The sequence below is a fragment of the Oncorhynchus tshawytscha genome, linkage group LG07 (assembly GCF_018296145.1).
Source record: "Oncorhynchus tshawytscha isolate Ot180627B linkage group LG07, Otsh_v2.0, whole genome shotgun sequence".
NCBI classification, from domain to species: domain Eukaryota; kingdom Metazoa; phylum Chordata; class Actinopteri; order Salmoniformes; family Salmonidae; genus Oncorhynchus; species Oncorhynchus tshawytscha.
Genome location: NC_056435.1, coordinates 12,426,662 through 12,439,380, shown reverse-complemented (window position 1 = coordinate 12,439,380; position 12,719 = coordinate 12,426,662). Strand labels below are relative to the sequence as shown.

The 12,719-nt window shown below is 44.5% G+C and overlaps 1 protein-coding gene across 1 annotated transcript in view; it reads left to right on the top strand.

Moving 5' to 3' along the window:
• LOC112253993 (parathyroid hormone 2 receptor-like) overlaps positions 1-12,719 on the top strand; it is a 40,327-nt gene that overhangs the window by 14,419 nt on the left and 13,189 nt on the right. The window contains exons 6-9 of the mRNA XM_042324122.1: positions 392-575; positions 9,561-9,714; positions 9,969-10,029; positions 10,454-10,520. Of these exons, the coding sequence (XP_042180056.1) occupies positions 392-575; positions 9,561-9,714; positions 9,969-10,029; positions 10,454-10,520 (466 nt within the window). The remainder of the gene's footprint in view (positions 1-391; positions 576-9,560; positions 9,715-9,968; positions 10,030-10,453; positions 10,521-12,719) is intronic.

Genomic DNA, 12,719 nt, shown 5'->3' with positions numbered 1-12,719 from the left:
AAAAAACCACCGTACACTGTAAAACAAACTCAAATGATCTGCGGGAAGCTGATTTGCGGTGGGCCATTGTGATTTAAAAAAACGTGGAATTTAGGGTATTTTACTCAATTCAGGTTATTGTCTTCAATGCAGTTGTATGTGTATTAACTGTACATTTCCACATTTCTTTCAACACAAACTAGGTTTGAATGCCGAAACAAACACTCTCTAGGTTTCTACTTAGTTTTTCTTAGCCACTGTCCTTTTGCTACTGCTTTGCTTTCTCTTTGGGGTTCCAGGCTGGGTAAAGCACGATGTGACAACTGCTGATGTGAAAGGGTTTTATAAAATACATTTCATTGGTCGAATATAGTGATTGTTGAGCCTTGAGTGTTTTACACCTGCCATGCAGACGCCTCCACTGCACTAGGAACTACATCCACTTGCACCTGTTCGTGTCCTTCATGCTGCGTGCCGTCAGCATCTTTGTCAAAGACAAGGTGGTCCACACCAACGGAGGTCTGCAGGAGTTTGACACAGCGCTCATGGACAACTACAAGACCATCTCTGCTATGCCCCTTGACAACTCCCAGTTTGTGAGTACTGTAATGTTCTTCCCTTCGACTTCAAGGTCAGTTTGTTTGTTGTATGAAGTGCACTTAAAGGCTTGCGCTCAAGTGTCATCGCATAAATAACGGCACAACATAGCGGGGTTGATGAATACACATTGAATCAAATCGAAAATCGAAATCAAATGAAATGATATTGGTCACATTCACATATTTAGCAATGTTATTATGGGTGTAGCGAAATGCTTGATTTCCTAGCTCCAACAGTGTAGTAATGTCTGACAATACACAACAATACACACACATGTAAAAGAACGGAATTAAGGAATATAGAAATATTAGGGTGGTCAATATTGGAGTCCGGAGTAGAAATATACAGTGCTTTCGGAAAGTATTCAGACCCCTTGACCCTTGGAGTCCCACAGATATGGAATCATGTAGTAACCAAAAAAGTGTTAACCTCTCTGCGCACGGAACCCGGTAGCAGGCTGAAATTCGACAACATACGGTGATCGCTACATAAATAGTCATATTAAACATTAATGAAAATACAAGTGTCTCACATGTTTCAAAAGCCTAGAATCTTGCTAATCCAACTGCGTTGTCAGATTTAAAAAAGGATTTACTGCGAAAGTGCGATTATCTGAGGATAGAGCCCCATAAAAAACAACTTTCAACCAGCACAGGCGTAACAAAATCACAAACTGCAATAAAATTAATTGTTTACCTTTGACGATCTTCCTCTGTTTGCAATCCCAATGCTCATTGTTACACAATGAATGTTTTTTTGTTTGATAAAATCCATTTCTATAGCCTAACACAAAACATTTTGTGAACCGCTTGTGTCGTGAATTCCGTCTCATTACATTTTCGACGACACATTCAAGGTAAATACACACACAGAACGTGACTTTTCCAGTCATATTTGGTTTCATTGCAATCAACTGGTTTGTTTGTAACACAACCAAACCTGATGGGTCATTTTGCGGGACGTATTGACTGAAAGAAACTGATTTGAAGACAACAAGTAATGACATCATTGTGCACCAATGATTTGCCCGCTGTTTCGTTGATTGACTGTATTTTAACCCAATGACCACGGATTGTCTTGAAATCTAGCTGGGTAGATAGCCAATGAGCTGAGGTAAACGGCAATATGTAATGTTTATGTGTTGGAAGACCAACCCATGTAGTAAACTCCGGCGTAAAGAGGTTCATTCGCCATTGACGATTCATACCGGAAGGAGCAACGCATGTTGCGCACAGCATTGTTTTGGTAAAGCGCATATTCAGCTGTTTATATATCAATCCGTATGGCGACTAAGTCAGGAAAAGCTAAATCTAAGTCTAGATATACAGATGTACACACAATTTTAGAAGAAATTGATCGAGGACGATTCATTTAGCGATTCCCAAATGGAGGAATATTTTTTGAAAGGAGAGGACATTGTTTTGGACCGGTAAGTTCTTCTCATGCTAATGCTGCTGTTTGAAATTAATAATATAAAATATTATTTGTGAAATGAAATAGCCTATTTGAGGCTGTTGAGGGGAGGGCAGGCCCACAACAATGGCCAAAGTGAAATGGAGACAGTATATACAGCTGGTCTGTTGTAATATAATAAAGACAGTAGATCTAGCTGGTCTGTCATAATATAATAGGGTCAGTAGATCTAGCAGGTCTATAATAATATATTCAACTTTATGTTCCCTGTACTCTATATATATCTGTTTATTATACCTGTTGATACAGGGCTCATATGTGAAAATATTCTAACTGAACATTTTATTTCACAGTGACACTGACTCCGAATGGGAGCCCCCAGTGCCACGGTGTCCATCCCCCACTGAAGCTGGTTCATCTGCCCAAATGTATTTCTGCAGGCATGGATGTGCTATGGCACCTGGCATCAGCAGCATAATATTGTGTAGAGGACTGAGGGCCTTCCAAATATTGAAAGTGTTATTTTGTAAATGTATATTTTTTATTTTTTTATTTTTCTCTATTTTTTTTTGGGGGGTGTTAGAATACCATTTTGGTATTTTGTATATAGTTATTCCCTTCAAAATGTATAACTTCACCAATTTGGCCACTTGGGTACATTTGGGCTACTTGTGTGGGGCACCTGGGTGACTTCATGATAAATGTCATGTAGCACACTCATTTTGGAAGTTATCATTCTGAAACTTTGCACAAGTACTGTTGCCCTCTTATATTTTTCACTGAAATTGTCACCATCAGCCTATCTGAATGTTTGTTTTATCTTTTTCATTTTAAAGATGATGATACAACAATAAAAAGAAAAAAACGTATGTTTTTTTCATTGTATTATCTAAACCAGATCTATTGTGTTATATTCTCCTACATTCAATTCACATTTACACAAACTTCAGAGTGTTTTCTTTCAAACGGTACCAAGAATATGCATATCCTTGGTTCTGTGCCTGAGCTCCAGGCAGTTAGATTTGGGTATGTCTTCAGGCAAAAATTGAAAAGAGTAGGGGGGTTAAAGAGGTTAAACGAATCATTTTTAGATTCTTCAAAGTAGCCACCCTTTGCCTTGTTGACCGCTTTGCACACTCTTGGCATTCTCTCTCAACCAGCTTCGCTTTGAAGGCTTTTTCAACCGCAGACCACGTGTTATCCACGCCAGCCCAGGGCCTCCACATCATACGGGATCATCTGAGACCAGCCACCCAGACAGCTGATGTAACTGTGTGTTTGTACAACCAAAGAATTTCTGCGCAAACGGTCAGAAACCATCTCAGAGAAGGTCATCTGGGTGCTCGTCGTCCTCACCAAGGTCTTGACCTTACTGCAGTTTGGCGTTATAACCAACTTCAGTGGGAAAATGCTCACCTTCTATGGACACTGGCACACCTGTTTCAACTGTACCGAGCAGATGGCTTCATGTGGGCGAGCGATTTGCTCATGTCAACGTTGTGAACAGAGTGCTCCATGGTGGCGGTGGGGTTATGGTATGGACACGCACAAGCTACAGATAACGAACACGATTTCATTTTATAGATAGCAATTTCAATGCACAGAGATATCGTGACGAGATACTAAGGTCCATTGTCATGCCATTCATCCGCCGCCATCACCTCATGTTTCAGCATTGTAATTAGAGGTCGACCGATTATGATTTTTCAACGCCGATACCGATTATTGGAGGCCGAAAAAATGAATCGGACGATTTTTAAATTGTGTATATATATCTTGTATATACACACTTTTGTAATAATGACAATTGCAACAATACTGAATGAACAATGAACACTTTTATTTTAACTTAATATAGTACATATGGGCTTTTGGATGGGTGTTCTTTAAGGTGATTCCACAGGTTGGTGGTATTTTTTGATTTAGCCGTTGCTGACCCCATGCTTACATCTTTATCACAAATAAGACACCTTGCTTTCCCTGGTGCCAATTCCACACTGGTGCTCTGCTTTTCCTGGTGCCAATTCCACACTGGTGCTCTGCTTTTCCTGGTGCCAATTCCACACTGGTGCTCTGCTTTTCCTGGTGCCAATTCCACACTGGTGCTCTGCTTTTCCTGGTGCCAATTCCACACTGGTGCTCTGCTTTTCCTGGTGCCAATTCCACACTGGTGCTCTGCTTTTCCTGGTGCCAATTCCACACTGGTGCTCTGCTTTCCCTGGTGCCAATTCCACACTGGTGCTCCTCTTTTCTCTGCCATCTGTAAAACACACACAGATCTCTGAAGTGACAATAATACTGAAGAGTCTGCTTAGGAGACAAATACTCTCAACTGTTTGAATAAAAATAGAGTTTAAGTTACCTGTGATGAATGTTGAAAACAAAAACTAATTTCTATATGCAGGTAATCCTATTTTAATAATGGACATGGTAAGAATTGACTACCAAAGTGTGAGTCATAATTCCCATGACACCTTCTAGCAAAATCTGAAAAGCGGTTCCTTCGTTCATTTATTCAATAGGATATTTTTAGATTCACTTAAAACAAGGTCTGTGTATCGTGTAGACCTACACCACCTTGCCAATTGTATAACTTTGTAGATATCCATAGGATCAATATTGGCTAAATATAAGCGAAGATTTTAAAAAGATTTAAAAAATTGTAGAGTTGATTTATGAAAATATTTTTGACAAACGTTACCTTATCCTAGTGGGATTTACACGGGTATCAAAACGCTGAGGCGGTTTAAGCACGAAACACAGACCTTATTTGAAGTAGATCAAGACATTCTCTATGGAAGACATGAACGGTAAAATAACGAAGGAACCCCTTTCAAGTTCAGCCGCAAGTTATTACAGGAATTATAAAGTGTCGACTATTTCTCTCTAAACCATATACCTTTGACTCTTACGAGCCTGCTGCTGCCTACCACCCTTCAGTCAGACTGCTCTATCAAATATCAAATCATAGACTTAACTATAATAAACACACAGAAATACAAGGTCAAATCCAGACACTATCACTTCAAACAAATTCTTATTTACAATGACGGTCTACTCCGGCCAAACCCAGACGACGCTGGGCCAATTTTTGCGGCACCCTTTGGAACTCCCAAATACGTCTGAATGTGATACAGCCTGGATTCGAACCAGGTACTATAGTGACATGTCTTACACTGAGATGCAGTGCCTTAGACCGCTGCGCCACTCGGGACCCCACAAAATACACATGAAGTGGGTAAAACAGTTTAAACATTGTGACCCGTGTTCAATATCTATGTACTATACATAGGGCATCAGCCTCTAAGGTGCAGGGTTGAGTAACCGGGTTCTTCAGCCTCCTGAAGAACTGTCTGTCTGCGTGAGTGGACCATTTCAGATTGTTAGTGATGTGTATGGCGAGGAACCTTATCCACTGCGTCCCAGTGGATGGCGGTGTGCTCCCTTTGCTGTCTCCTGAAGTCCACAATCAGCTCCTTCATTTTGTTGACGTTGATGGAGAGGTTATTTTCCAGGCACCACTCCGCCAGGGTCCTCACCTCCCTGTACACTGTCTCGTAGGTGTTGGTAATCAGGCCTACCATTGTTGTCGTCAGCAAACTTGATGATTACGTTGGAGATGTGCGTGGCCACGCAGTCATGGGTGAGCAGGGACTACGGGAAGGGGTTGAGCATACACCCTTGTGGAGCCCCTGTGTTGAGGATCAACATGGTGGAGGTGTTGTTGCCTAACGTCAGGATGTCTAGGATCCAATTACACAGGGTTCAGACCCAGGGCCCCAATCTTAATGATTAGCTTGGAGGGTATTATGGTGTTGAATGCTGAGCTGTAGTCAATGAACAGTATTCTTACATAGGTATTCCTCTTGTCCAGATGGCATAGGGCAGTGTGCAGACAATTGCGTCATCCATGGATCTATTGGGGTGGTATGCAAATTGCGGTGGGTCTAGGGTGTCTGTTAAGTTATAGGTGATATGTGTTCCTTAACTAGACTGCACTTCATAATGGCAGGTGTGAGTGCCTCAGGGCGATAGTCAATTGTGTTGTTTCCCGCCATTTGTTCATTTTTGGTACTCTGGTTATCAGCTGTAGTCAAACATGGTCTGGAAAGACCATTCTCTTCAGTGTGCAGTGAATTCATCCTAGCGAATGTATCCTAGATATATGACATCCTGGTGTTTACAGCATACATTTTTAGAAGTGTCACATGCTGTAAATCTTTGTTTTTGCATACCCAGTCAGAGTACTACTTAGAACGCAGGTAGGGGTATTCAGACAAGCCTAGAGAGCTTTGCTGTATTTTTCTCTTTATTTAGACAGTTCAGAATGTAGATCTACTGTGGATTTATAGTTTGTGAAGGGAGGAAAGTGGCTGGGGTGGGTATTCAAACCCATGTCACTCCTATGCCATCATGGTCGATTGCAGCACTACCGCTGCCACACGTAACCAATGTCTTTGATAATGTTGATGACCTTGCGGCGGCATTGCCATTGAGGGAGGTGCAGGCGGTGATACAGCCTGACAGGATGCTCTCGATTGTGCATCTGTAAAAGTTTTGTCAGGGTTTTTGGTGAACTTAACTTTCTACCTTCTCCACTGCTGTCCCTTCAATGTGGATGGGGGGTGCTCCCTCTGCTATTTCCTGAAGTCCACGATCATCTCCTTTGTTATGTTTAGTGAGAGGTTATTTTCCTAGCACCACACTCCAAGGGCCCTCACCTCCTCCCTATAGGCTGTCTTGTTGTTATTGGTAATCAAGCCCACTACTGTTGTGTTGTCTGCAAACTTGATGATTGAGTTAGAAGCATGCATGGCCACACAGTTGTGGGTGAACAGGGAGAACAGGAGGGGGCTAAGCTCGCACCCTTGTGGGGCCCCAGTGTTGAGGGTCAGCGAAGTGTAGATGTTGTTTTCTACCTTCACCACCTGGGGACGGCCCGTCAGAAAGTCCAGGACCCAATTACACAGGGTGGGGTTGAGACCCAGGGCCTCCAGCTTGTTGATGCGCTTGGAGGGTCCTGTGATGTTGAATGCTGAGCTGTAGTCAATGGACAGCATTCTTATATACTGTAGGTATTCCTCTTGTCCAGGTGGGATAGGGAAGTGTGATGGCGATTGCATCGTCTGTGGACTTGTTGTGGCGGTATGCAAACTGAAGTGGGTCTACGGTGGCCGGCAAGGTGAAGGTGATATAATCCTTGACTAGTCTCTCAAAGCACTTCATGATGACAGAGGTGACTGCTACGGAGTGGTTGTAATTTAGTTCAGTTATCTTTGCCTTCTTGGGTACAGGAACAATGGTGGCCATCTTGAAGCATGTGGGGACAGCAGACTGGGATAGGGAGTGATTGAATATGTCCGTAAACACACCAGCCAGCTGGTACGCGCATGCTCTGAGGACGCGGCTAGGGATGCCGTCTGGGCCAGCAGCCTTGTGAGGGTTAACACATTTAAATGTTTTACTCACGTCGGTCATGGAGAAGGAGAGGGGGGGGGGGTACAGTCCTTGTTAGTGGGCCGCGACAGTGGCACTGTTTTATCCTCAAAGTGGGCAAAGAAGGTATTTAGTTTGTCTGGAAGCTTAACGTCCGTGACATGGCTAGTTTTCTTTTTGTAGTCTGTTATTTCCTGTAGACCCTGCCACATTCGGCTCGTGTCTGAGCCACTGAATTGCGGCCCCACTTTGTCCCTGAACCGGCATTTTGATTGCCTTGCGGAGGGGATAACTACACTGTTTATATTCAGCCATATTCCCAGACCTCTTTCCATGGTTAAATGCAGTGGTTCGCGCTTTCAGATTTGCGCGAATGCTGCCACCCATCCACGGTTTCTGGTTAGGGTAGGTTTTAATAGTCACAGTGGATACATCTCCAATGCACTTCTTTAAACTCACTCACCGAGTCAGCGTATAGATCGATGTTATCTGAGACTGACCGGAACATATTCCAGTCCACGTGATCAAAACAATCTTGAAAGTTGGATTCCGATTGGTCAGACCAGCGTTGAATGGTTCTAGTCACTGGTACATCCTGTTTGAGTTTCTGCCTATAAGACGGTAGGAGCAAGATGGCGTCGTGGTCGGATTAGCCAAAGGAAGGGCGGGGGAGGGCTTTGTTTGCATCTCGGAAGTTAGAGTAGCAGTGACCGAGTGTATTACACCCGCGCGTAGTGCAGTCAATATGCTGATAGAATTTAGGTTGCCTTGTTCTCAAATTTGCTTTGTTAATATCCCCAGCTACAGTAAATGCAGCCTCAGGATATATAGTTTCCAGTTTACATAGAGTCCAATGAAGTTCCTTGAGGGCAGTCTTGGTGTCTGCTTGAGGGGGAATGTACACCACTGTGATGATAACTGACCAGAATTCTCTTGGGAGATAATATGGCCGGCACTTGATTGTAAGGAATTCTAGGCCGGGTGAGCAGAAGGACTTCCTGTATGTTCTGATTACACAAGTCATTAATCATGAAGCATACACCCCCGCCCTTCCTCTTCTCTATCGGTGCGATGCATGGAGAAGCCCGGTGGCTGAACCGATTCCAACAACATATCCTGAGAGAGCCATGTTTCCATGAAACAGAGGATGTTACAATCTCTGATGTCTCTCTGGAAGACAACCCTTGCTCGAATTTCATCTACCTTGTTGCCTAGAGACTGGACATTGGTGAGTAGTATACTTGGGAGCAGTGGGCGATGTGCAGGTCTACGGAGCCTGACCAGGAGGCCGCTCAGTCTGCCCCTTCTGTGGTACCGTTGTTTTGGCTCGGCTTCTGGGATTAGATCCATTGTCCTGAGTGTTGGTCCAGAGGATCCGCTTCGGGAAAGTCGTATTCCTGGTCATAATGTTGGTAAGTTGACGTCGCTTTTATATCCAATAGTTCTTCCCGGCTGTATGTAATAAGACTTAAGATTTCCTGGGGTAACAGTGTAAGAAATAATACATTTTTAAAAACTAAATAGGACTCGAAGCGAGGCGACCATCTCTGTCGGCGCCATCTTGTTGTTCCAGTTTTTCCTCTGTCAGGATATCCCCAGGCAGGCGTCAATTTCCTCTACACAAATATCTCCATCACGACAGACAAACATCAGGGAAAGAGAATAACATTCAAAGGTTTTTATTTTCCCAGAACTTAATTTTTATTACTAGAAAAACATACTATTTAGTTAACTATTTAGTTTGCATTTCTAGAGAAAAAAAAAAGACTTCCCTCAGCAGGTAAATCATGACAAATGGGACGATTTGTGCATAGATAAAAATTTAAAAAACTGCTGTTTGCACCAACACATCTGATATCCCTACTATGACTAATACTTCAATCTGTTTTCTGGTCACAAAGCATTCTGTGTGGTTCAGCTCGTGGGACAATCACTTTTTTTCATTTGTGCTTTATTGACAGATAGATTAGAGTGGGAGATACGTGAGGAGGAGACAGTGAGAAGGGGGCATGCAGGGATTGATCCCTGTCGCTGGCAGGGAGCTGCATATGTGTATGGAGCCGAAAGTGTTACCACTGGATCACAGATCTTTGCACTACAGGATATTTTTAACAATCTGTTGATTTTACCAGGTTGGATGCAAGATCACTGTGTTGCTCTTCATTTACTTCCTGGCAACCAACTACTACTGGATCCTGGTAGAGGGGCTGTACCTCCACAGCCTCATCTTCATGGCCTTCTACTCGAACACCAAATACCTGTGGGGCTTTACCCTGATTGGATGGGGTGAGCTGCTCTGACGTCTTAGAAACGCATGCAGTCACCCAATCACAACAGCGCTCATGTTGTTGACGGCCACTATAGCTGTTATTCAAAATAGGAAAAGCACTCCGACATATGAGTTTGCTTGTTGCAGGTGTGTGGGGATCATTTAATATCTTAAAAGAAGAAACAAGAATCTCACTGCTCTTGCCGGTATCAATTTAATGTATTCAGAGTACTGAAGATCTTAAGGCAATCATTGTCCTCTCTAATTACAGGTGTCCCTGCTCTCTTCGTCGCCGCCTGGGCTGTTGTCCGGGCAACGCTGGCAGACGCACGGTGGGTGAGAGTGACACGCCGCCCCCATCCTTCATCTACCATATCCGTGTAACACATAAACCTCCAGCAACACACTTTAAGTGGAGGAGCCCATGGCAGCATGCAGGTGCCTGCTGAGATGAACTCTGTGCATCGGCTGTCTAGGCTCCCCGCAATCATCTGGCTTGGAAACAGGATCTCCCGAGGTGTTGCAGAACTCTTGTTCTCATTCAGTCAGCGGCCTACTTGCCTTATTGTTGCAGCTGCACACCTTTGCCTCTTCTCACAGCCGCTGTGTGTGCGGAGCGCCCTGAGTCTGGCAAGAGAGACTACACTTTTGTTGCACCTCGACACCTTGCACCTTGCACTGTTTTGAGAGCAGTAAGGAACTCCTGCAGTACAAATGTACTCTAATCTCTCTCTCTTTCTCTTTCCCTCCCCCCAGATGCTGGGAGTTAAGTGCTGGTAACATAAAATGGATCTATCAAGTTCCCATCCTTACAGCCATTGGTGTAAGTGGCTTCAATTGCGGTATAATGCCTCTCCCCAATTCATCAATCATTGCCAATGAGGCGAGAATCCGGTCGTTTGCATGCATTACTAGAAGGCTACATTGCTGACTCCTATCTTGGTTTTAAAAAAGCGTTTTATACTTAGTACAGCTGAATTCATGTTCAAGTGTGAGCAACTTTGGTCAAGCTTATAGCTTCGGTTGCTCTGCACAACTCCACAACTAGAATTTCTGGGTGAAGTTTTTATTTCGGGAGATAAGATAAAGAAAATAAATAAAGACAAATAAGAGAGAAGTTGGAAGCCAGATGCCAAGAAATGCTGACATACAAAAAATAAGTGCTGGTCCTCACAAAGATCTGGTGGCTTTTTATCATGCAAAAACTACTTGCTGTAGCTCTCAAACAAACCAGGTTTATGTATAATACTCTTGAAGAACTCAAATCTGAAGAGAGGATTTAATCTGCTTTTCTCTTGGCCAGAAGCTTTCAATCTGCCCCTTGGAAGAGTGGAGTGACATCTTGCTCCCTGGTGTATACCTGTTCCTGCTCCCTAGTGGCTCCCTGGTGTACAGTATACCTGTTCCTGCTCCCTAGTGGCTCCCTGGTGTACAGTATACCTGTCCCTGCTCCCTAGTGGCCTAGGGACTCCCTGGTGTACAGTATACCTGTCCCTGCTCCCTAGTGGCATAGGGACTCCCTGGTGTACAGTATACCTGCCCCTGCTCCCTAGTGGCCTAGGGACTCCCTGGTGTACAGTATACCTGTCCCTGCTCCCTAGTGGCTTAGTGACTCCCTGGTGTACAGTATACCTGTCCCTGCTCCCTAGTGGCTTAGTGGCTCCCTGGTGTACAGTATACCTGTCCCTGCTCCCTAGTTGCTCCCTGGTGTACAGTATACCTGTCCCTGCACCCTAGTGGCTCCCTGGTGTACATCATACCTGTCCCTGCTCCCTAGTGACTCCCTGGTGTACAGTATACCTGTCCCTGCTCCCTAGTGGCTTAGTGGCTCCCTGGTGTACAGTATACCTGTCCCTGCTCCCTAGTTGCTCCCTGGTGTACAGTATACCTGTCCCTGCACCCTAGTGGCTCCCTGGTGTACATCATACCTGTCCCTGCTCCCTAGTGGCTCCCTGGTGTACAGTATACCTGTCCCTGCTCCCTAGTGGCTCCCTGGTGTACAGCATACCTGTCCCTGCTCCCTAGTGGGACCCTGGTGTACAGCATACCTGTCCCTGCTCCCTAGTGGCTCCCTGGTGTACAGCATACCTGTCCCTGCTCCCTAGTTGCTCCCTGGTGTACAGCATACCTGTCCCTGCTCCCTAGTGGCTCCCTGGTGTACAGTATACCTGTCCCTGCTCCCTAGTGGACTAGGGACTCCCTGGTGTACAGTATTCCTGTCCCTGCTCCCTAGTGGACTAGGGACTCCCTGGTGTACAGTATACCTGTCCCTGCTCCCTAGTGGCTCCCTGGTGTACAGTGTACCTGTCCCTACTCCCTAGTGGACTAGGGACTCCCTGGTGCTCTTACTCGGCCACCAACACTCTGACTGACACCACTAGCTCAGTCTCGCCAGAGATAAATACATTTGCATCCCTTTCAATACTATTGCTCTTAACCGGCCACATGACCAAGGACTTATTATAATGAAATCAAAGTGGACTACAGGTTACAGCCCTGTCTTTCAATTAAAATGTAATCTCATCCAAACCTTTGATACAAGTTCAATTATATCATGGTAGAAATGTCATGATTAGAGATAATGGTGAGGGAGCAAATTTGATATGCTGTGTATCGATGCCCAGAATCTTGTTTCATTATTGAGTGCAAAATGACAAAGGGTTGGAGTGGGGATTGAAACCTGGTATCCGGTGGGGAGAGGAATATGTGTCACTGCCAGGTGCAAGACCACCGGCACTGCAGTTATTCTTTCTCTCCAGACTCCAGAGAGTGAGAATGTCAAAGCAGTCAGTCAGACGTATGAAGTGATGTGCTGATAGTGCCTCTCCTTCTAGTATTATTAGTGGATTTGGTTCAATAGGAGGAGTTTCAGAGGACAGACTGACTGTCAGCCATCTACTCCTCAGGGACCCAGTGCAGATCCAGACAGTCAGACTGTGTGGACCAGAGTGAATCAGAGTGCAGCTGCAGGCTAAGCCTTCAGTTGTCTCTGTCATATTTCATCTGTGAGGAAATGCTGCAA